This window comes from Syngnathoides biaculeatus, chromosome 22, assembly GCF_019802595.1.
Source record: "Syngnathoides biaculeatus isolate LvHL_M chromosome 22, ASM1980259v1, whole genome shotgun sequence".
Taxonomy (NCBI): Eukaryota; Metazoa; Chordata; class Actinopteri; order Syngnathiformes; family Syngnathidae; genus Syngnathoides; species Syngnathoides biaculeatus.
This window is the reverse complement of record NC_084661.1, coordinates 7,538,230-7,564,728: the sequence shown is the minus strand read 5'-3', so window position 1 is coordinate 7,564,728 and position 26,499 is coordinate 7,538,230. Positions and strand designations below refer to the sequence as shown.

At 40.0% G+C, this 26,499-nt stretch overlaps 1 protein-coding gene across 2 annotated transcripts in view; it reads left to right on the top strand.

The window, feature by feature from the left end:
* Positions 1-22,201, top strand: part of cpped1 (calcineurin-like phosphoesterase domain containing 1) — a 31,340-nt gene extending 9,139 nt beyond the window's left edge. For both annotated transcript variants that reach the window (XM_061810623.1, XM_061810622.1), the window contains exons 3-6: positions 6,393-6,565; positions 9,134-9,259; positions 9,329-9,455; positions 19,919-22,201. In XM_061810623.1, coding sequence (XP_061666607.1) covers positions 6,393-6,565; positions 9,134-9,259; positions 9,329-9,455; positions 19,919-20,145 — 653 coding nt within the window. In that variant the 3' untranslated portion in view covers positions 20,146-22,201. The remainder of the gene's footprint in view (positions 1-6,392; positions 6,566-9,133; positions 9,260-9,328; positions 9,456-19,918) is intronic.
* Positions 22,202-26,499: the final 4,298 nt, after the last annotated feature.

The window sequence follows — 26,499 nt, the reverse complement described above, 5'->3', positions numbered from 1 at the left end:
CATCAATTTGGCAAAAAAAAAATTATGTATGTCTGAATTTCAAATTACTGACGAAGGTAAATCAACAGCATCATCCTTTAAATGAGATCTTGTTATGGCTGTCCCATATTGATGTGTTTGCAACATAGCTGGCCAATATTATTCATCTCAAAGAGATATACTCAGAGCAGCTCTGTACTACAGTACTTGTGAATAATGTAGACAGCCTTGAATGTAAAAGAGTAATAACATCTACCTGTATGCTATTTTCACCCTCTGGAGTCTTTTTTCACTTATCAAAGAGGACATATGAAGAAGATATAGCGTAGAGTATGGGGAGGGTGTTGTGGTGGGGAGGTTAGAGATGGTGAGCTGATTAAATTAGAGAAACATGCTGGACTTAACAGCCTCCTAATGAGAACTACAAAGGATTCAAGCGGTGTCTCTGGGGAAGTGTAAGGCGTTTTCTTCATGGTTCAGTGGAAGAAATGTCCGTTGTTGCAGGCATGTGTGTAAAGCTCATGAATGTGAAGTACAGATTACCTTGGGACAGTAGTACCCTCACTAAAATTAAAATTTTATGGAGTAAACTACGGCTGAAGTCAGATGAATACATGATGCAAACGTACTGAGATGTAACACACAGAATCAAGTCTTTATTAGTCCCTCAATGGGGAAACGGCTATTTTGATTCTTTCGTATCAAAGAATCAAAAGTCCCAAAATATCTCTGCATACATGAGGCGACGAGACTGAGCAAATTGAGAACAACAATTTTACAACTGTGCAAGAATAATGAATAATAAACAGCGGATATGCAGATGCAAATGGTAAACTGTAGATTAATACAGTGAAGAAAATGAGTATATATATATTGCAAGTTCTCACACTTAGAAATCATGGAGGGGTCTGAAATTTTCATAAGTGCATGTCGACTTAGAGAGAGATAATCTAAAAAAAAAAAAAAATCCGGAAATCAGAATATGATTTTTTTTTTTTTTTTTTTTTTTTTTTTTAATTTTAGCGATTTACTTGTGGGATACAGCTGGTCTCAATTTACTTACAATTTTTGCCTGACTCAGTGTGAAATCTTGGACTCTTTAATTGAATACAAAGCTGATATGACATTCTTTTGTATGACTAACAACATCTGAAGCATAGGTTTGTTGCACCTTCTGCTACTTAATGGAACAACATTTTGATTGTTCTGCCTTTTTACTATCTTTCGCTGGCCCGGATTGATGATCACAGATTACTAATATGTTTGCATAGTTGTAATCAATCATCAATTGAGTGTAGAGCTATAACACGGTACCGCCTTATGAATCTGAATAGGTTTCCCGTTCTAATCCCAGCTGCTCTTCTAAATGAAGGTTCACACATTCCCATGGACACCCACCTGTGTCATGCTATTCCCAGAGAAGCAAAGCCTTTTATGACACGGGGAAACGCCACAATTTCTTACCTTTGTTCAAATAGTAAATCATTAAAGGCTTCGAGACTTTGATTTGGTTTTAGGAAGGTGTGTGTACATGTTATCTAATTGGATCATCCAATGGTTTACAGGCAAGATGAGCCTCGACTAATACTTTTAAATTGATTAACAGAATCATTGTAGGGATTTAAAAGCTCAGGGTTTTTTTTAGAGAGCCTGTAAGGAAACAGTGGTAAATGATTCATAAAATAATTTTATCATTCCAAAATCATCCGGCTTTCCTCACACCCAGGTTGTTCCTTCCATTGCACTTCCTCTTCTCTGCAAGAATAGCAAGGTTTGTAAGCTTCTAGAGACATCTCAACTCAACTTTCGTCTTCCGAACTGTGAAAGGAACTCATTCTGACCGCTTGCATGTATTTGCGTATTGGATTTTTGCAGTCTTCAAAGCACTATGGGTGTAGATGTGAATGTTGATCGACGAGTAGATCAAAAGCTTCACCTACAAGCTTAGATCTCGCTTCATCCTTACAGTACAGTGAAGCCTTTGCATTAACTGCTGATATCACACAAGTTTGATCCCACTCACCCCCAGTTCTCACGTCACTTTGACACCACCTGCCAAAACTCACACATGGAAAAAGCATCTTTGCTTTCATGACATATACTATTGATAAAAATAATTTATAACAGCAGCTATAAGCTTTTGATATTGGTTTTACTCATTTGAATAAATATTCATCATGACTTTTCAAATCAGACTGCTGGTATACACAGTTAGACCCAATGTCAGCGGAGCCTCTAAATTAAAATGCAACTGATCCATTTGTATTCCACCAATGTGTTCTGGAATCTCTCAAAATTTCAGCTGTCAAATGGCTGTCATTCATGATGTCATGCAAGACAGCATATCGAGCGAAACTGGTACTGATAAGAGAGAAGTAGGACAAAATATACACCTGATGTCATGTGAATTTAAGGGATTCATACAAAGCAGACAAACAGTGTCTCCATATTGTGATAAATTACTGAAAGTTTGTTCATTGTATTTGCAATTTCCTGTACCAGTAGTTAATTTATATTTACGCTTAAGAATGTTAAAATATTGCTTAAGACATCACCTGAACGGGTTAGAAGGTTGGAGCATGTTTAGAATTTCCAACAAATTTTTGTGTAACTGCGTTAAAAAAAAAAAAAAAGTAAATAGTAGCAGCCGCTGCTGTTAAAAAAAAAAAAAAAAAAACATTAGAATTTGTTTAAATGTGCGCATATGGGAGGGTTGAAACAATTTAAAAATGGTCTGTGCCATATATTTTCACCTGTTGGATTGGTTGGGTCCAGGATGTATCTACCATGATAAATGGCGGTTCACTGTAACCCAAACTATCTTGGGAACTCCTGAATTAAAAAAAAAAAAAAATATATATATATATATATATATATATCATTGCTCCAGTTGACCTGGTCAATTATCCCCGGAGTACCTCTTGTTCGCATCACCCGTCCTTATTGCCAGGTGCATCAAGGTGTCTCGAATGTAGATTAATGGAGCCCTGAATGAGGGTGACTCATATATAGACATGTTAGTTCATGGCTGTAGTTGATGGAGACAGCTGGAGGTGTGAGGAAACAGAAGGCACCGCAGCTTCCTAAACCCCCCCATCTGGTGTATGGCTTTCACTGAGGTTTAGTCACATTCACTCTTCCAAAGAACCTTGAGCATGGCATGATATCACTGTCGAACCTGCTTCACTACTAAACTGCTCTTTTTAAGAAAGTGACCTATGGTAGCAGACAATCAGTAAACCAATCACAATAATTGAATTGGTGATTTTTTTTTTTTTTTTTTTTTATTATTACCTTTCATATCTTCTACTAGATACTGTTTGTAAAAGGAACACGGAGCAATAGCTCAAGAAATAATTCACCTTTTAAAGGTAAGCACAAAGAAGGGACAGTGAGGTGTGAGGTGGATGCTTTTCAATAATTACAGGGGGCATAGAAAAAATATTTTTCTCCTGTGGAGTCAATACGTCAGCATTCTATGCTGACTCAATGTGAATATGCTGAACTGCTTCATTTAAAATCCAAATGTGTGTAAAATATGGGTTATTATAGAGCTAGCAGGTGCAACACTTGCATCAGCATTTCGAGTGACAACCTGTGTGTGCTCTCTCCGATCTTCCATTCCAGCTTCATTAGTGTGACAGCCTCTGCTCTGTGCCTGGCATTATACAGTGGGCAGATTGTGTGATGGTGGAATGATAAAGCCACACAGTTAAGACTGTAGTCAGACTGTCAGCTATTTAAAACAAATCAAGACAAGCCAAGAGGATGTGGTACTTTTGGAGGCTTCTCGTTGGCATTCTATTCAACTTACCACCTCAACCGAATAAACCCCAGAGGATTGTTTCTCTGTTAGAAACTCCAAACCTTATCATTTGGACCAGAAATCATGCCATGATTCCACATTTGCTTATTGTGATGGAAACATTAACATTTAAGACAAAGGGTCATTGTAAGTACAGTATGTTCAACTAATATGTCAGTTAACTTTGTTTAGGAATGACCTGGGTGACAAACAATTAGGTTTACAAAGACCATTTTGACAAAACATTGGTTTCTTGGTTCAAACACTTTATTTGGTTCACAAACAGGCTTGAACTCACTGGTGATTGGTGGTTGGGTTGGTGGTCTTAACTTGCCTTACAAATTCTTGTTTACATTCAGTATGGATACTGCTTTTAAAAATGCCCATCACATCAAACGTCAAAAGTCCAAGATTATACACAGTGATGTTCAAGCACATGCAGTGTTATTTCTATATTGTCATCTTATTTTTAGCTACACATCGACTAAAAACAAGGTAAGTATAACTTTCTTCTGGGATTAGAACCAATCAATTTCAGATTAATTTAAATGACAAACATTAGCTCAGTTGTGAATTGAGTCCCAGAATAAATTAAATGTTAACAGAGTTTACACTGTATTCATGGAAACAGTTTCAAGGTTCCTTTTTCACTGAATGATACCCAGTCGGCTTGGAATGAATTGTCTGGCTAATGACGCCATTCCACTTGCAAAAGCAAGTACAGTTGAGTACCATTTGGACTGCCAACCTGTCAAACTGATTCCATATGGATGGTAAACCGCAACTGATTGTAATTGTAATTCGTCCTCCAAATTTGTTACAGACACAACTTTTAAAAGTTAATAATAAGGAATGATGCTTCAGTAAATTCCACAGTCCCCTCATTGGTTCTGTTTCTTGCACACTCTGCTGTCAAATGAAATTTTGCCACATACTTAGAAGTAAAGAGGAAACTGTTTACATTTATTTGTTGTTTATTAGAATTTGATGATGTGTTCAATGTGGAAAAGTGAACATTGTAAATCAACTCCTCAAAATGAGCCAAGTACACTGGTATACTTAAATGTTAAGTACCTGGTTATGTATGTACATCCAACCAGCTTGAAGATATTGACTTCCTTCCTTACCCTCCATCTGCCATCTGGCCCGGCGATCATTATAGGTCACGGGCGATCATTATAAGTCACAGTGGAATGAAACAAACAAACCCCATCATCTGCAAAAAGCTCAATTGTAGCTCTTCAACTGAAAATCCTCTAGTGCTCAATTTTTTAGTTTCACTGCGAATTGCCTACATTCTGCGCTTTGGCTCTTTTCAGGGCTGTCATTAACACTGATTCAGAATTTTCTGTAAATAGAACCACAACATAATCTACGTTAGCAGATGTACATACTTGTTGCGGACTAATCTCTTCATATTTGTACATGGAGCACAGACATGAGATTCAATTTCTAGTGGTCACTTGAGCCATAAGTATGGAGAGTTTCCAATATTTGTTGTAATTACACAGATGGTCTGCTTCTCGTTGGTCAGATCACACATGACAAGGTACACCTTAATGCTGGGTTGAAACAGGCCTTTAAAGCATGTTGGCAATTCATCAACAACTACCCCCACTGATTACCGAGTGGTTAGGACCTTTGCCTCACAGTTCTGTTTTCTGTGCATACTCAAGCTCCCAACACATTCCAATTCCATCAATGTTTGGTCATATGAAGAGTTTTGCACATTTTATGTCCCCTATATACTCTATACTGTATGTGTGTGGTTGACTGCTGACGAGTTCAGGTTGTATGGTGCTTTTTGTCTTGAGTCAGCAAGGACACATTTCATCTTGCCTGCAACCTTTATGAGGACAGGTGGAATGGAGAATGGATGAATGAATATGGATTACATAAGATTTATCTTAAAAAACTAAATCAAATTTGATGGACTTCTTGCAAGGCGTATTTCCTTAAAGGTCCCACTTAATCATTTAAAAAAAAAAGATATATAATATTTCATATTCTTTTGAGTTTGCAAGACAATTAAGGGTTGAAAATGCCCAGACTGTCCTTTTCAAGCTATTCTATTTGGTGTTTTATGTCCGGCAGTGGAGACGGGCTCATTATTATTATTATTATAATTATTATTATTATTATTCTCAATAATATGTGGCATGTGAATATGCATTACTAAGATTAGATTCCCATCTTCTCAATGTAAATTTGGAAAACAACCACGCACGTTTGGCCATTGGCGGCATCACGCATCTGGCGCTTGTGGTGGCTAAGCATTTATAGCAACTTCATGTTTGGATCTTTTGATGTCTCACTATCATCATGAAGCAGAATCCACCGAATGTTGGCCTGTTTGCTCACAACTCACAACCCCACAGAGGAGGGGATGTGGGAGGAATAAAAGAAAGGAGGATTTTTTTTGAAAGGGAGTCTTATTCAATCATGACCTTCATCTCCCATGCACATTCTATTTTATATATTCCAACAAAGATAGCATCATGAAGGATTAGGTTTCAAGTCCAAGTTGTATTCGGATGTATATGACTGGGATAACGGTATGCCCTTTGCCTTATGAATTGAGCAATATTGCCCCCTTTCTCGTCTGCAGGCAACCCTTTCAGAGATGATCAGGAGCGAGACCTAAAAATGGTGCTGAAGGGGACTGACCCTTCTATCCCACTCGTGTTTGTCAGTGGCAATCATGACCTTGGGAACACTCCTACTCCTAAAACAGTGGAGCAGTACTGCACTACGTGGGGGGAGGACTATTTCAGCTTCTGGGTAAGCAATTTCTGCTCATATGTTGTATTTTGTACCACCACACTGTATGTACATGCAGTTACACTCAAAGTTATAACATCTATTTGAAATTAGTGGAAAGTTGAATTTTGAGGATGTAGTATTTGATATCCCACGAACATTGTTGCTGCCATTGTCACCAAAGGGTATATACCAAAATGTTGAGATGAACTTTTGTTGTGGGCCAAATTTTCCACCATAATTTGCATAAAATTTGTTTAAAAACCACACTATGATTTTCTGATTTTTTTTTTTTTTCCTTTTTTTTTGTCTTTCATTGGTGAGGCATACCTAAGATGAAAATTACAGGTTTTATATAAGACGTTCCTTTGTGTGATATGATGCCAATACTTCACTTCAGTTTTCCCTTTATTTATTTATTTATTCATTTATTTATTTTTTGCACAAGTGCAGTTTCTACACAACCCATGTAGCATCATAGCCACTGTCACCCATTTCTGTTTTCAGATTTAAGTTTGTTCTATTTTTGACTCCTTTCGTGTTAATCTCCTTTTGGTTTCAGCTTGTCCTGATAGGGTCGACCACAGCGTGTCATCCTTTTCCATGTCAGTCCTCTCAGTGTCCCACTTCTTCTTAGATAACCTCTTTCCATGTATGATTTTATGTACTTTGAAATTCCACCATCAAGTCTCCTTCTCCCTTTTACGTCTAGAATATACACCAGGTACTATCATGTCTCTCTGATCATTTTGGCTGTAGTGGTCCAGTCTTCTCAAGGCTTCTCCTGTCCCCCAGGAGGCTATCTCACCTCTACCCGAGAAACCGCACAACACTCTTCCTTTCTCTACTCCCGCCACATGATTCGCTGATCTGCTTTTCTCTTCTTAATCGTCTTCCCATCCACCAGGGTCATTTTATACACCTCCATGCTATGCTGTCTAGCAACACTCCCCTACCTCTACTTTACAGTCAAGAACCTCCTTCAGATTATTCGTCTACAAAAAATGTATTCCACCTCTGTGCTTCTTCTCTTGAAGGTCACTCTCTGCTCCTGCCTCTTCTAGAAGAAAGTGTTAACTACAGCCATTTCCATCCTTTTTCCAAAGTCTAAAAACATCTCTTCCTTGAGATTGCTTACCCGGATGCCTAACTTACCAATCAGTTCTTCATCACCCCGCTTTCTTTCACCAACAAGTCCATTATGATCTACACTAATAGCAACCCTCTCTGTCTTGGATGCTCGGAACTACTTTGTCCAGCTACTTCCAGAATTTCTTTCACCTCTAGGTCACATCCTTCCTGCTAATCACATTATATTTTGTGTGTGTGTGTGTGTGTGTGTGTGTGTGTGTGTGTGTGTGTGTGTGTGTATGTATATATATTATAGTTTCAGCCTCATCACTCGAGCTAATACTCTTCCTTTAAAATAACTCCTATTCCGTTTCTCTACCCATCTACACCATCGTAAAATAATCTGAACCCCTAAACCTTTAGAATTACTCCCTTTCCACCTGCCCACCTGGACACGCTATATCAACCTAATCATCTTCACAACCAACTCCTGAGCTTTTCCTGTAATAGTCCAAAGATTTAAAGTCTCCACATTCAGTTTTGCGTTCTGTTTTCCTCTTCTCTTTCTTTGCCAAAGAACCAACTTTGCACCTCCCCTTCGTCTTCGACTCACAGTAGCTGAGTTTCCACCGACGCCCTGCAGGTTAACGGCGCCGGGGCGAACGTTGTTTACCTTGGTCATGACTGATCTGAATTTTTTGGATAAACCCTCATGTTTGTTTGCCAGAGTTTTAAGATGGATGCCCTTCCTGGCGCAACCTTCTGCATTCATCCAGGCTTGGGATCAGCACTGGCGTGTCTTCCCCACCCCCACAGGGCTGCATTGACTCTTTTAGGGTTAATGATGATTTAATTTAGACTTGACACTCATTTGAAATTGTTAATTGTGCTTGCGCTGGAACGTAACTGCACTTTTACCTGCTTTCCACAGAGTCTGTGGAGCTTTTAAAATATAGATTAACTGACATCATCAAGATCCCATTTAAATGTTTATGAAATTGATCACCCATTACTAACTTGTGAGTGGAATTGTTGGTTTGAACATGATTGGATGAGTGGTTATCAAGAAAATGAAGGTTAGTGCACTACCAAATGTAAGAATGTCCGTAGGAATTTTTTTAAAGCGATAGTTTCCAGTGTTACAAATGCACTTTTGAAATGAGTCTAATCAATTAATTGATTGTTGGACGTTTATAAAATTGTATGGAATGGAATACTTGTGTCTTGTGGACAACCAGACTGCAACAGAGCTGAGGTGCTGGTGATGCAGTCCCAAATCAAATGTATGTTTGTGATTTGTTCTGCAGGACTAGTAGAATCCAAAACAAATTTCCCTATGGGGACATTCAAATATATGAAATGAAACAAAGTAGTTTGTAGTCCAAAGAAGCACGACCAACATGTTAATTAATTGAGCACTAATAAACCAAATGTTATGTGGCTACTATCATTTAAAAGCATGAATTAATCAGGCTTTTGCCATGAACATTGAATCATTTGTTCTTTTTGTTGTCTCAGGTGGGTGGAGTCCTATTCCTGGTTCTGAACTCACAGTTGTTCTATGATGCTTCGGCCTGCCCTCAGTTGAAGGAGGCTCAGGAAACATGGTTGGATGAGCAGCTGAGCAAAGTCTCCTCTTCCCCTGTAAATGTTGCCTTTTATTTGAAACCAATAGTTTTATGACTAGGTCATCAAGTGTTTGTCCTTGTCCAGGCACCAAAACACATCTTGGTATTCCAGCACATTCCACTGTACATAAAAAAGCCTGATGAGGATGATGACTACTTTAACCTGCAGAGGGAAGTCAGACAAAACCTGATGGACCGATTTAAGAGAGCTGGTAGGACAGTTTAAGCTTTTTCTACTTTTTTTTTTTTTTCCTTTTACTACGCCTTCATTTTTATGAACCATCTCACTAGGACTGAGTGATTCATCTATTTTATTGATTGATTTGACTGCCATTTAGATTTTTTAAAAATCATTTTGTTAGCAGCTTTCTACAGTAGCTTGGAAGTGCAAAACAATACAAGATTGTGTAAGACTTTAACATTACAGAAGACAAATTAACAAAAGCCAAAACACTTCTACATTTCTGAAAACAAATTAATAAAGGGCGAAACCCCTTATTTAGGAAAACAGATTTTCCAAAACAGAAACACTTTGCATTTCAGAATTTAAAAAAATATACGAAGAAAGTCTTACATTTCAATTTCATGTTCAAATTAGAAACTATTTTGCCTTAACAAAACAAATTAAAATGATGAAACACCCGTAAAAACATCATCACAATTGACTGACATTCTTAAAAATCCCACTTACTTTCTTGGCAAGACGTGTCCCGTTACGACATGATTGGCTCCTGCATCGTGATGAGATGTAATTGTTGAACATTAAAATGTTAATTTATTAAAAGTGGTGCTTACATACTTGTTTTCATTAAATTCATATTTTCCACCCTCCACTCATTTTATTTTCTGTATTTGTATTATTTCTGTGGAACTTAATGCAAATTAATGCTCTGGATAAAGCTAAAATCGTCTGCTATCTGAAGAAAAGCAAATCCCAGAATGGCAAAAGAAAATGGATTAAAATTTGAAATTTGAAATATGTAAATTTCATTTTATGGCCAGCCCTCCATCTCACAGTGAAATACATAGAGAATTGTCTTGATTTAGGTTTTTGAGTACCAGGTTGTTCCCAAATACAAGGTGCTAAGTCGTATTGCAAAACCACTCTCTCATCCAGCACTATAAAATGTAATACTTTAAGATGATTTTAGGTATCAAATATCTTGTCTTATTACTTTGTAGCTGCTTAGCTTTCTGTCAGCCTTCTTCATTGCGAGCATATCCAAACTGTAGCACACTTAAGATCCTCGCCCGGAGGAATCATGCGTAGCAGAAACCACCGGAGAGGATTATTTCACACACACACACACACACACACACACACACACGCATACGACAGCTACAATTGGTTTAAATAATGCATTGACTTCCTCAAAGTCATTGCTGTTTCAAATTCCTTTATTACACACTTATAACAGTCTATAAGTCCTACAGAACACTCACAAGGACAGTAAGTCTTGACTGAACACACATACACACTTTCTTGTCACCCTATCACACTGATTTTACACAACTGATTGACAGGGCCTCTCATACGGACACGCACACGTTCTTAATCATTCATCAAGGTGACTGCCAGGGGAGAGTATTAATTAAATTACCCATCCATTATGTCTGCATGTATTTAACCATGTTGGCCCGTTTTGGTCTGGTGACCCTTCTCACATTATAGATTCCTTTTTCAAACAATTAGTAGTTCATGATAAAAAGGGAACCACTCATTTCATATGCAAAAACACAGGTTATTAGTGCAGATGCAATGTTGTGTAGACCCTGTTGGATGTGTCCTTCCTCAGCGCACACAACCTGACAGCAGTGATATATTCAAACTGCAAACAGGATGTGCTGTCGGACATGAAATACTTCGAAGACATATGGTGATAAATATGGATGACATTTATGCTACTGCCAACTTTGCATACAATATACAATATGTCTTCATGTCTGTCCTTCCATGTGCATTTGTGCAAACATGTAAGTATGCTACTTTCAATGTCTAAGATGTGAAATAGGTGTTTATTGGTGAAATAATTTGATTTATTGTTACCTCATTCAGTAAACATTTAGTTTCCTTAAGATAAATGTTAATGCCTTCTGTTTAATTTGTGCACAACAGTAATGAAGTCCCATCAGCCCTGTGTATATATGATGTTGCAAAATGCCAGCATGAAAAACTGTGATAGTTACAGCAAACATATGGGCACTTGGAGTACACAGTATATGATGAATGACTCTTAGAGTAACACAGGCAAAACACAATTTTTATTTAGATCAACTTAAAAATGTGTGTTTTGAGATGTCTACATTGGCCAAAAATTAATTATCTTGAATTGTTGTCCTGATGCAATTTTTTTTTTCTACTGTGTGACTACTTCAAAAACAGTATTTGTGATGAGGAAAAAAAAAGCAGGCCTTAGTGGCACTTTGCAGCTCCTGAAAGTATTTTTCATCACAACAAAATGAATGTGGTGTGTAAATTAGAATGTGATGTCACTGATGTAGCAGTTGGCGTCACAAACCAACGGTGCACGGGCGGACCCAAATGCAGGACTCCAAGATGAGGACATGATGATCAGTATGTTTTATTATAAACGAAAGTTGTGCACGACACAACACAGTCCAAGAAGGCAGGATCCAAAACACAAGAAACAATGTCTGAGATCTGAGTCAACTAAAGAGCATAACCAAAAGCGTGACTGGACTATAATGGCGCAGTGTCGTAGTAATCCTGGATGCGGGAAACCATACTCACCGAACTGGCAAAAAACAGTGACAAAACTCCAACTTATTGTCTAATGACAGTGCCTCATGTGACACAGCTGTGACCAGTGACAGGTGTCAGAAGTTAAACCGCTCGGAGCGATGACCAGGCCACACCCCTCTTGGCCATGGTCCAGCATTGCTCATGACAGTTGGGTCACCTTCCTCAGGACCACAGGGAGACCAAATTTTGATATACATTTTGGCACGTGTTATTGGTTAGCTATTATAAAGTTCATCAGATTGAACATGAAATACCTTATCTTTGTAATGTATTCAATGTCATATACATTGAAAAGGATGTGCAAATCATTGTAGTGTATTCTGTGTTTATGTACGTTTTACATAATGTCTCAACTTCATTAGAAATGATACAATTCGATCACGGGGAAATGGAGTATTTAACCAATTTTACTTCATTTCCCAATGCGTCCGTTTCCCACCAACCCGCAATAATTAATCAGGACCCCCCCATCTGTGTTGTGACCGTTCAAAAGTCCCAATTTAGCATGCCGGACAACAATAACCGAAATATTAACGGATGACAAAATATGAGCGATTATTTGCTGCATTGTTGAGCTCACGTTCTAATGTTGTTTATCTTGTAGTCTGTTTCCTCTCATCCATGCAAACTCATGTCTCTTCCGGACATATAATGGTTATGGTAATATCCCTCTTACCCCCATTGCGGTGAGTTATACACGAATCATGTCCCTCCCCTGTGACTCTTCTCACCACTGCACCCTATGATCTGAAGCTTCCAGATGTGCTCTTGTACTCTGGTGTTCATGACTGTCATTACAGTAAAGGGCAGCATCATTAACCTCCCATGTACACACACACACACACACACACACACACACACACCTTTAGGCACTCAGGGGGTTTCAAGCACAGTGCAGAACCATCTAGCATCTTTTTTCGTCAGAGTGAGCAGTTGCACCACGGGATTGTTGACTGCATTCCATCTCATATTAATGATACACTGTTTCTGTGTTACGACCTCCTGTTGGGCTAGTAAAGCATCACACAGTCCCTTTTTTAATTGCACAAGCACTGACTGTGGGTTGGGATGTGACGCTGCTATTAAATTTTGCCTTTCATTTTGTCGCAATTAATGGCCGTGTTTTATTCCTTTCTAAACTATGAATTAAACCATACGTAACAGATAATTCTGACGAACATAACTGAAGTCTGGAGTTATAGTGCGTGTGAACGTTTGCTATTGTTTGTTGACATCATTCCCGCATTGATGTAATGACCCCAAAGGAAGTTTTGCATTGCTCCTTAGGGTGCTTTAATGCTGCTTCATCGCTATCATACCTGTAATCATAGTAAATAAGGCTCCCTTAGGCCTTACTGCTATTACGCTCAACTTCTCAGTGCAATGTGTACAGTTTAGCCAGCATTTTTTGTTGCTCCCAGCAGAAATAGTAAGATGTGCACAAAGTTTAGTGTCATGTTTGTTGAGTAAGTATGATGCACTTCTCTTGGTTGAATATCGAAACCCCGTGGCTGGGGACCGGCGTGTCCTATTCGAGGGGTAATTGAAGTAGCAGGAATCCCAGTAGTGCTGTCAGCCTGTCTTTTCACCATACAGTACATGGAGAACTGTAAATAGATTCATGTGACCCCCATCGCCCCACCTTGACGTCTACTACTCATGCAGAATATTTTCAGCTTACAAGCGCGGACAAATTGGTTTATATAAAGAGACTGACAGCTACTGTATATATTTTTTAACTCCAGTTGAGTAAAATCCAAACAATAACAAGGGAGCAGCTGGGAAAGTCATTGGGATTCCCAATATAGCTTGTGGCAACTGTATAGTACATGTGTTAGGTAATTAGTAGTTAAGATAAGGTGTGTTCTTTTGTGCCGAATGTTGTTTTCTTTCTTTGTCGCTCCCCACCTCTTGCTGAATGTCGTTATCAGCGAGCGTCGTCCACTTTTCAAAAGGGAAGGCACGTTTATCACCCCGCAGGGATTTGATAAGAAGCTGCAGCTAAGACTTTAACCCCATTGCTTTAATGATGAGGTTGAACAATGCCTTTTGTTTTTCGCTATACGGTATCTCAGAGAGTATCTGTTGTGTCCTCATGCTTCAAGCAAATGTTAAGATTAGTGTTGAAGCACTGAGGCTATCGACCAACAAATTGAATGGCTGTTTACTTGACAACGGAATTTTTAAAGTGGGTGTGAAAGTGGAAGCTCAGTGACATTATGACTCCTATTTAAATATTTTGAATCTTAAATTTTTGAATGTAAAACCATGACATGCGCCTCTGCTAATAAAAACACATTGACGTTCTCTACGCCACTGAACATCATGATCTTGATAAAGCAATCGGAGTTGTTCTATTTTATTCTGTTTTTATAGGAAAAATTGCTTCAATTTGAAAACAGTTATTGTGCTCATGTTAAATTTTACCAAATTAAATGGCGGTGTCCATTGTTAAAAAAAAAAAAAAAAAAAAAAAAGATAATGAAATATGAATCAATAGAAATCTGGTGTTGGTATGGTTTTTGCATGTGACAAACATTACAGCCTTCAAGTCCTTTCGTTAGAATTATTTTTTCTTGCTGTTTAAGGAACACTTGCATCACTTAATAAACTGAGTAGGATTCAAATTTCAAATGGCCCAAAGGCATGTATGCCACACAGACTTTTTTTCCTTTTTAATTTCCCTGGCCTTTTTATGTCTTTGCTTGGTTTTGTGTTTAACCGGCAGACATACAGTAAGAAACGGATTCTTGGTGATGACTGATAGTGATTAATGGGAGGCTATGACGAGAAGAGGCCTCAGCGCACTACATCATTTCTCTTCCCTATGTCATGCAAATTATGGACACCATTTTCGAGTTGTAATTATTTTGCTGCACTTTGGTGTCGGAGAGGAGGACAGCATTGGAGGTAAATGGCTTCTCCTGTAAAACCTCACAAGGCGGGCGGCGTGATTTGTTGTGAGAAACTCAATGCACAGTTAGCAAATCCACTCTTGCAGCCGGCAAATCAGTGACCAACAGATGAAAGCAAGTTGAATTAAACAGGCTGCATCGAGGAAAGCGTTGCAGGTTGCATGATGGGACCCTTTGAAGCATGTTGGTTTTATTATATTATTTTTTTGTATTCGATTAATCTATCCCATCGTAGTCATTTCCAGTTGGGAAAGTACAGCTGGGTGTTTCTCATTATCAAAACAAACTCAGCAATTGTGTAAAACATGGTTGCAATCAGCCTTGTACACATTTTTGAGTTGTACTTTGCACTCATTTGTATGAATTTTCTCACCCATACGAGAATTCAATTTGACTGCATGTAATGTCTTCCTCTGCATTCTGTATGTTTTCATTACTGTGACTGCTTACTGTGGACTTTTTTTTCTACTGAATGCACAAACAGCTCCCTTCTCCATCATACACTTTTTTTTTTTTTTTTAGTCATAGCAAAGGCCAGTCCCCATGTTGGAATCTTAATCATAAAAGCACAAAAGAAGTGGGACTGTTTTATGGCTTACAGGTAAATAAGGTTTCCACAGAGACCCAGACAAGACGAAGAAGTAGACCATGCGCATGTTTTCATTTATGTAGCCACCAGCTCAGGGGAAAAAAGTGTTCTAGAGATACATACTTGCATCCCCCTTTCGCAAGAACCTTATATATGGTTGTATCACACATTTCACCACACTTGTTTTTTTTTTCATAGTATCGTTTGCAAACGAGAACAATTTTTATCCTTGATGTAGCTCGGTTGACTGCCGCAGCGGCTCGAGCGTTAGAAGGTTCGAAGTCCCATAGGGCCACCCGCACCAGCTGCACAGCAAGGCACTTTGATAGCAATGGACAGAACATGAAGTATAGTGCTTATGCCAGGGAGAAGTGAAATGAGTTGTTTCATACTTTGTCAAATCAAGGTTATTTTCCCAGAAGGGGTCCAGCTGTCATTAACCTCGAGGCAGAGGTAACCTATAGCGAAGCATCTAAAGGCCACCTGCTGTGATGCTTTCAATGCTGCAGAAAATTATAGCAGACTATTAGACTTTGCAAATTACAGAGCCCTCATCAGCTCAATGATTTAAAATAGAGTGGAAAGTTTTGGGGGGGGGGGGGGTCTGACCCCAAATTAAAGTGACGCTCAGTAGACTGCAGACCTCTTTGACCTAGATTGACTTAATTGGATCAGAGCCAAGTCACACGGGATCATATGCAGAGGTAAATCCTTTGGGATGGGGGTGTCAAACGCTGTTTTTGTTGCGAGCTATGTTGTTGTTACGGTTTCCTCCAGAAGGCCATTATGACTAAAACCATAAAAATCTTTAATCACTTCATCGTAGTTACGTATCAAATTTATGAACTAGGGGTAGGGTACAAATGGGTTTTCCAACTTTTATTGATGTTTGGTAACACAAAAATGCTTGCACCATCTCAGTGTTATCACTTATTATATGAAAATTTGAAATTTTGGCACAGATTTGAAAAGGAGTCGTGGAAGTTGACACACTTGATTTGTTTACATAAAATCATGTGGCAGGCCGTATCCGCCCCCCGGGCCTTGAGTTTCACACCTGTGCTCCTAACCCTAAGCCTGTGGGGTGGTTTGCTGTCGTGTAAAAAGTTAAACACAGTAAACTGTAAAAAAACGAAAAAGAAAAAAGACACCACTCTGCCCCAACTTTGGCAATAAGTGACTTATTTCAATATCTTCCATTATCTATTTTTCCCTGGTTGTTGTTGTTCTCTTAACACCTCTTGCTTTTGTTTTTAGTACATCGCCAAAAAACAAAAACAAAGGAGTGGTAAAACATAAACCAACAGACATCTGAACTTCCGTGGCAGCATAACGGCACCATCACCATTTTTTGGCTCCTGCGGTTGCAGAACATTTTCTCAGACTTACTTTTATCTGTCTGCAAATTGATTCGGGACAGAATTTTCAATGACTATCCTAACTGTAGATTAGTATTCCTGTCATCAGCAAGTTCAAACCATGCGAACAACTTCCCTGCAGGCTTTTGGGCACAATAATAACCTTTCCGTAATGTCTTTGTTGTAAAAACTTTTGCAAATTTGAAACTAGCTGTCGTACGTCTAATGTGGAAGGCCTACCAATCTCAACCATTTTGAGCAGACAATAAGGCAGGTATTAAATATGTATGCAGCTCAGGCATGTGCACTGAAATGCCTGGGAGGAACATGCTCTCTTGAGTTCAGGTCAGGTTTATCAATGCTGGCCAATTTCTGTGTTATGTTTCATTAAATGTTCAACAGAGCGCTTTGATTTTTTTTTTTAATTCAAATTGTCAGTTGGTTCGGTTCACTTGGCTTCTCGGCTCTACCTAGAGAAACTGTAAATGTGTAGCAGTGAGCATACTTGCAGAGAAAAATGCACATATTCATGTACGTAATTGTGTAGCCTGGCCCTGTCATTTTGCTGCTGTTTGTTTCCTCCCACAAAGGGAAGATGATGTCGGTCAGTCAGATTACAGTAGCACCCAACATTGCAGATTTCCCGATGACCTTTATAGTGGTCCCCTGTGCTGTGGAAGATCCCATTAAATTTGGATATACATTTAAAAAAAGAAATTCAGAATTGTACTGTCTGGCGCACAAACGCCCCAGAATGAAAATGTTCCATTTGACCATTCAAGCATCCTGCTTAACTGTCCATGAACCGCAAAGTAGCCTTGTGAATAACAAATAGGCTGACCAGCTTTTGAAATTTAGCTTATAACCCCCTACTCCATAATAAATAAATGTGTATCATTCCAAGTCAAGTACACACATATCATCATCCATCCATCCATTTTCTTTGCTGCTTATCCTCCTGAGGGTCATGGGTAGTGCTGGAGCCTATCCCAGCTGTCAATGGGCAGTAGGTGGTGTACACCCTGAACTGCTTGCCACCCAATCGCAAGGCACATTGAGACAGACAACAATCGCACTCACAATCACACCTACTACCATCTTTAAGGAAAGGAAATAAATCTGAGTCTGGTTTGTGGGAGGTGTGGTGCAGTTGGTAAACGTATGCCCTGAAAGCGGAGGGTCAACAGTTCGTATCCCCCGCCCGAGCACACGTCGCTTTTGTGTCCCCAGGCAAGGCCACATTGCCTGCAAATGAATGTGGTTGTATGTTTTTTTTTTGTTGTTTTTGTTTGTCAGGGCCGTAGGGGAAGAGAGGCAGCCGTTCGTCAGACTGCCCAGGGCAGCTGTGGCTACACAAGTAATTTAACACCACTAGCATGTGAATGAATGCAATTCTCAGGGATCTTTGAAAATAGCACTAGGTCTAATGCATTATTAATAGTAATAGTGTTCTTTTCCTTTTGGCTTGTCCCGTTAGGGGTCGCCACAGCGTGTCATCTTTTTCCATCCAACCCTATCTCATGCATTTTCCTCTCTAACACCCACTATCCTCATATCTTCCCTCACAACATCCATCAAACTTTTCTTTGGTCTTCCTTTCGCTCTTTTGCCTGGCAGCTGCAACCTCCGCACCCTTCTACTCACGCTCTCTCCTCTGGACATGTCCAAACCATCGAAGTTGAATGGTTAGTGGTTTGAACAAAGACCTGACCCTTTTGTTTTCTGCCACTCAAGTAGTTAGCAAACTATGCAGAATATTCAAAATTCTTCGCCCTTGAGTTGAAAGAAATATTCAACTCAAGCGCAGCGTCGCCATTACGTCACAAGGCCCATACAGTAGGAGATGGGGCTGCCATATTGTTTTCACAGTGCTAAACGCAAAACACCATCCACTTCCCGGTAGGCTACTATGCAAATATTTTCAATTATGGGTAGGGCTAGGGCCGTGCCACTCTCGCGCTTGCATGCTGCAATGCGGCAAACGTCGCAAAAACCAAGTGCAATGAGAAAAGGTCTGGAGACTTCCCGATAGCACTATCAAATGCACATCGGGCTGCTAAGGGTTAATTTAGAGCAAAAAACAAAAATGTTACAGTGCCTGTATATGGAAAATAGTGTTAAGTATGTTTATACTACTTTAAAATGTTGTTTGTGAGCTAATACAGAGTTGTTGAATCAAAACGTTTGTTCACAAACCTTCATTATCATTTAGTTTGGGAACAGGTTTGTCTTTCAAGGTTAGAACTGTATGTAGGTTGTGGCCTATCCATTATTTAGCGATCTATCATGTGCAACCACTGCGCTCTCATGGAAAATTTAATATAAATTGGGTCACCGTATTCGGTGCTGTTTGATTATGCAGAGTGGTGGACATGATGAATCAGGGCGATTTTCGTGATGCTGACGCTTGAGATCCCGGTGTCTTTATTTCTGAGGGGTAATGCAGTAGATCTGCAGTTGATCCTCATTTTTTTTAAATCTTTTTTTTTTGGGGGGGGGGGGGGTTAAGCACTGGACAGATTAATTTGGTCTGTAGCCCAATCATTCCCATTCAATGCATAACTTTGATATTAAAAAAAAATGTAACTGCATGTTCCTTTCCATCCCAAGAACAGAATTACACAGATAAAGAAATTTTCGGCCCTTGTCTGAGGTAAAGTATGTTACACACTTAATTTCACAAGGCCAATAATTATTACACCGTAGTGACACAGCAGCGCTGCAGGGTGAAGTCTAACCTGCCCGGCTCTGTAGTTCTTAATTGAAAATAAATTGAAAATCCTGACTCCCTAATGCATGTTCCTGTTTTGTCGGAATATTGAAATGGAAAGGTGAGAGCTCTTTGATTGTAACTTTCTTTCTCCTCCCACTTTTTTTAATATTCTGTTACTCTGTCATAGTAAATACTGATAACTGCACCAATGGAAAGCGTGCTTCTAGTAAATAGAAGTAACCCAAATAAATGAAGCAGCAGGCTGGGGTTTTCAGCGCACGCTGTTTTTCGAAGTGTTATTTCAATCCACATCTCTACGGTGTCGTCTTACTCCAGGGGTGAAGGCGGTCTTCTCCGGCCACTACCACCGGAATGCCGGCGGCTGCCACGACGGCCTCGACATGGTCGTGAGTTCGGCCATCGGCTGCCAGCTGGGCGAGGACACCCACGGCGTCAGGGTGGTGGTGGTGACGGCCGAGCGGGTGATCCACCGCTACCACAGCCTGGAGCGCTTGCGGACGGGGGGGATGGATGAGGACCTCAGGAAGCTCCTGCAGGCTTGATGCCCTGCCAAGCTTTTTCCTTATTATGCTCAACTAAATTTTACTACATGTATCTTTGATGCCCCCTCGCGTTCCCAAAACATATTTTCATTTAATTGCTGTTGGGTCCTTTTCTGATTTCTGCATACTATGCATTGAGACGTTAAATTTTAAAGATACATATTAGCTAACACTAATCATGTCTTACGCTGCAGCTCTTCTTAACTTTATACAGCGCTTAAGTTTTTACCAGTCTGAGTGAAGTCTGACACATAAATCGAGAAAATTGAACATTGTGTATTTTAAATGATCAATCTGTAATTTTGTCTGATCGTCCGCTACCTTCATTATGACGTATAATATGAAACACCATAGACGGCGAACAGAAATTAGTGCAGATGTCCAGGTAATGCTAATCCTTGACAAAAACACACATTGACGTGTAGAAATACATTCAAACAGAGCGTATAACAATACTCAGACGCGTCTCTGTTGAAATGGCTCTTAACATAGTTGGGGACCTTCTCTGAAATGCAAAATCCAAACACCACAGATATGCTTAAATCTCAACATTTTAGCAACTTGGTTTAATCCAACTTTAAAGGCCTGTTTTTCCGGGTGGGCTTGCAAATTGTGCAGCCGTAGGGGGTGTTTGAATTTGGAGGTTCCGCCCTCCTGCGAATTCTCCTTTTGAGAAATCACAGCTGACAAACAGTGCCGAATTGAAGCAAAGTGCTGTGTGTCCTAAGTCAGGGAAATTTTGGTGCTTTTAATGTCAATGTGACGTGCAGCTACAAAGACAATTCGCAAAACACTTGAAGCATAGCTGTTGATGTCACTACAGTATATGTTTAATGTGAAAACCGATTAGAACTAGAGATAATGTTATCAAATGTTTTATGATCAGAACTACCAAAGAAAGAAACTGATGAATCTATGCATTTTTAAACCTGAGGGGACTCTGGGCAGCATTCCGATGACATTAGCAGAATCTGATTGGATGATAATGTCTTTTTTTTTTTTGGTATGTATTCATGATTTCCACCTTTTTCAAATGTTTAGCATTAAGCAGGAATTATTAGGTCATCTTCAACGTCCTGATTTTGTATTTTATCTGTTGCACAAATTAAGCTTTTTGTATATGGTAAATTTAAAGAATTTCTAATGGTTTGTTTGTGTACACTTATAATATATAATAACGTTAATGTCTTGTTCCCACATTCTGCGCAAATAATCCCTCCCGAGTTAATTTGTTCTGTGGTAAGGATTACAAGATCTTATATTTCAGTGCTTGATAATGATTAGGGAGTTGTATCTGGTGCGTTTTTATCCCAATGATTGGATTTTCTGCGTGTGTCTTGAAACGGTTCACATCTCATCCCTCTGCTGAATTTGAAGCGTCTTCTCTGCACAACATTAAGTGAAACCGTGTTATGAAAGCCTTATTAAAAGTGCAGCTATGTGTAAATTCCTCGGAATGGAAGCGTAGCAAAGCGGCAGCCATCTTCCCGTGCTGCAGTCCACCTAATGTGAATGCGCCGAAACGACTGCACTGTCTTTGCGAGTCCCAAATGTTTCGATTCAATTACGCACACTGAGACTCGCACAAACGCCCAGACGTGTTGAGATAGAGTTGTCATGACAACCTTTTTGCAACACATCTGTGTGTCTTGAGAGGGGGGCATGGCAGAATGAATGTACATTTGTTTGTGTCCATCCGCCGTCTGCTTGGTTTCATCGCTGATTTTCCATCAGCATCACCATCACTGACCACATTTCACACTGACAGGTTCTGTCTCTTCCCTTCCAAAAATGTCAGCAGGTGATGGGGGGGACAAGGGGGGGGGTGAAATGACAAATGAGCATGATGTGTGGAAGACCATCTCCTTCATTTCCTGCCTGAGAAAGAACCTTCCATGACTGGTTTTTATGGTTTCCACATCGGCAAGCTCAAATCACATTAATAGCTTCACCTTGTGTTGTCCATGTCACACATTCAAAACGTGACAAACGGCCGTTAAACACCTGCGATATGATTGGTGGTATTTTGTTTGAATAAACATTGATTTAAATGTGATTATTGCTGCACATATTCATTTCCCATCTCTATAAGGAAGCAGTAAAAGTTGATTGCAATCTATAGTTCACAGGCACTGTTATGGAAAGCCATTTGGGCATTTCTTTGATTGTCTTGATATCTAGATGGAGGTCCGTACTTGTACGCTCGCAAGTAAGATAATTCGGCGCACTAGTAGAATGAAAGAGGCCAAAAGTGACTCAATTGGTTAGCAGTGTTCCTGGGTTGTCGATAGTTGGAGACATGGTTTTGCTGTGTTTCTAAAATTAAATTGTCACCTGCATCACAACATTGCAGCCAATCAAAAAAATGTAAATTAGGTTTAACAAAAACACAAATTCGGGTTTTAAGTGTCATGTAGACCCAGCCAACTCAATTATCTTCATAATTTCATTTGTTCATGTGGCTAAAAAGTAAAACATGTTGAGTCTCTGTTGCATAAATGCACAAGTGCGCTCAGTTGGATGAGGGGGCTCAGTCATTGCCAACAGTTCTCGCCCATTTCTTAATTTTTGTGGCCAACTGCTTCTTTCTTGACAATTGACCTCCGTACAGGGCACTTAACCACGCCTCCTGAAGTGACGTCGCGCCACGTGCGCTGACGTAAGACAAACAGTAAAAATGGCAAATACAAGACAATACATTCTGAACTGAGACAGACTCCATGCTTCTGATTTCATTCAAATCAACGATATAGATTCTAAATACAATACATTCTTAACTGAGAGAGACGCCATGCTTCTGATTTCATTCAATCATTCACACGTAGAAACGTTATGCTAGCGGAGAACGTCTCATTCATTTACACGAGACGTGTATTAAAAATCAAATTTAGGGCATATCTTAGTGCAAACACAGTCTGGTTAACTTTCAGCCGCGAGCCAGCAAGAAATCGATACGTTTGTGCAGTCCGAGCATCGCTAAATATCGCTCAACAAAGAATAAGTGTGTCAATCGTTCACACGCAGCAGTGTTATGCTAGCGAAGAACTTCAAATTCATTTATATGAGACATGTATTTAAAATCAAATATAGGGCATACCTTCGTGCAAACATATGTGTTCCGGTTGATATTAGATGGAGTTAGTTGATGATGCGGTCTTCCACAAAGTTTGATCCATCGAAGGCATTTTTCATACTGGGTCTTCGGTTTTGGAAAGGGTACGAATCGAACTCCACCAACTAGCCTTTCAGGATACCTGTCGTCACTATTACAAAGTCCGTGACTACACCTCTTAACCATATTTTTTGTTAAATAACCCAAATACGCGATAAAACGCTAACTAACCCTATACTGGACCATGCAATGTTGTCAGAGAAAATGGCGGGAGCAAAATCGGGCTTTGGTCTATGCAGATCGATTGGTCAGTGACGCGGATTGCGCAATATCCACGGAGGGGTCAATTGCACCATGTTTTTGTGGTTTAATAAAAAATAATGCAGTACAGTATATTGGCGCCTCAAAACCCAATACAGGGTTACAGTTTTTCCATTGCAGCCCATCTCTAGATCTGTCGTGGTCAAACAAGGCAAAGAATCAGCAACTGTAATTTTTTGGGGCAATTTGTCCTTTGGTACTTTTACTAGTAATGTTTTTCCCACCACAGAATGACATTTCTGTACTGTCTTAGTACAATGATGTTGTGGTTTAACCAGGATTCATCGGACAAAACTGATGATGTCACAGGGCCTGATCAGACATCAGTCACTTTCAGTCACAGTCCGTTTCAGAATTCACGGGATGGTTTTTGTCTTTTGTCCTTTTCAGAATGCACAAACACGGTTATCTCCAAAACCGTCACCTCCTCAATCCTGTTCACTAAATGGTGATAAATGCGACCTCCATCCATGATCCTAAAGTCTCTCCTTTTATCAACCCTTTCATTCGAATGAAAACACAATCGTAAATAATCGATTTCATCACATGGTCTCACGGACTCTTGAGTGTCATGTACAAAAGATTATTTAAGGCCTTGTCAGTTGATCACAACTGATTATATATTGAGAACTGACAAAACTGAGTACTACCATATATTCTCTGAAACGTTTCTTTAATACCACCAAATGATCATGCTGTTGTAAAGAAAAGAAAAAAATCTGATTTTTTTTTTTTTCCAGAAGAGCAAAGGCTGTATTGTTATTTTTAAGACTGACACTTAAATGACCTCCCCTCCCCAAAAAAGAGAAGCAGTTTATGGTACAAGCTCGTGATAAGCACCATGACCTTTCCCCTCCATTCCAGTCTATCAGGAGATTTATTCTTCTCTGGCTGATGAGAGCTAGGAGGTGTTTATCGATCCCGAAGACGTGTTTCCTGCTGCTCAAACACAGACGAACATGCATTAGAGCCACCCACATCGCCACTTCACTCAAGGAAACAGCACAATAGCACTTTTACCCATGGGTAAAGTGTACCAGTACAACCCCCCCCCCCAACCCCCCATCACAAGAGTGCACAATTTAAGTGAACTTGAGGGCAAAAGACGCCTTTTGAATGTGCATGTTGGTTGAGCAGAGATATGCACGTAAAAAGGCGCGGTGTTTGGTCTTGATGAAAGCCAAGACGTGGCGCTTATGACGAGATAAGCGCAAACTGCATAGGAGATATTGAAGTATGTCTTATGCCCATAACGGTGATCTTATAAACAAAGTACGTAACAAACATTTCAGGCGTTTCGTTACACCTTTGGTTTTTTTGAGGAGTGATATATCCCCACCATTGATACGCCATTGGGTCTGATTTACCAAAAGTTTGCTTGTGCAAGAAGGTCCAACGATGGCGTCACTGATGCTGTTGAGTTTCTGAGATTCTCCAGAAGACGAATTGTGAGGAAACCTGAGCGCACACAAATGGTTTCGACTGGCAGCAGAAAGGACTTAATGACTGAATACTTCACCAGAAGTTCAGCATTCTCAGGTCCCACCAGCAGAGATCAGCTCACCCCTACCAGCTATATCACACCAACTGTATATACAACTAACCAGAGGCCAGGACAAAGTGTCAAACCATCTCCGCAGCCTGTTGGTCAATCCCACGCCTCCTGAGAGACTGGAGTCTAAATCCAGGACTCTCTTCTGGATGTCCACCTTGTAGGAGCGATCCAGGTCATCCTGTCCCTCCTCTCTGAGTGAGATTTCGGAGAAGGTCACCTGGTTGGAGGTCTTGGCCAAGCACTTTAAGGACCTGCAGACATCCAGTAGAGTTTCTTCCTTTAGCTGCCACAGAGTTGCAGTTACTTGGTCTGTGTCTTTGGCTCTTGTACCAGATGACCCGGCCTACAGAGTGCACCTGGTTACAAGCCTCACTGAGTACATTTGTAAAAAAAAAAAAAAAAAAAAAAACATTTGGGAGATACATACGCCGCAGCTGTGTAAAAGTCGCAAGTGCCCACATTTAAACACATATTTACAGAGAAAGACGGTGCGCAGAAAAAGTTTAAAGCTAGCGTGGTGCTATTGTTAGTGATAACGCTAACAGGGCCACTTAAAACAAAACTTACCGGTAAATATCACTGAGACACACCAGTAAGACAGCAGCAACACACTAGGACAGCGCTAACGCTAGCGCAGCGCTAACAGGGCCAGTAAAAGTCCCTCACCCGGCACATTTATTTCACCAGTCTCATTCTTACCTTTTCCACTCGGGTGCCCCCTTTCGGCAGTTAGAAAAAATGCACAAATTAGACGCATTACCGCATGAACCACAAGGCTGAAAGTGTGTGAAAAAAGTCGTGGCTTGTAGGCCGGTAGTTACGGTACTTATTTTGTTCATATACTTTAGTATAGTTGTCAAATAGATGTAAGTACAAGACAAGCATGGGCACACATACACACGCAGGTGTTGTGGGCGTATGGATGCAAGTTGTACATCCAAAGGATCGGGGTGCCCACCCCTGCTGGCGCCGGGCCTCCTGACAGTCAGCCATCTGGCCGGCGGAGAGCCGGCGACGGCCCACGTGCGTTGTCGTGCCCGGCGGCCGGCTCGACAAACTGCTGCGGGGGTCAGCTCCTGAGTGGCTCGTTAAGCTACAACATGTTCGGGAAATTTGGTAAGGGCATCTATTCGTGGGATTTCTTGCAAATGCTAATCGCCATGACGCTCCAACTCATGCATAATGCTTCATATTTCCACATAAAAAACAGCATGCGTGCTACTTGATACAAAATATTGCACATCTCTGAAACAGTGAACTTTTAAATCCAATTCCTTGGCAGTATGATAAACGATTAAAAAAAAAATCTGGCATTTTAATAGTTTTGGTCGCATTGTGTGTGGTGTGCACTGATGTCAACACAATA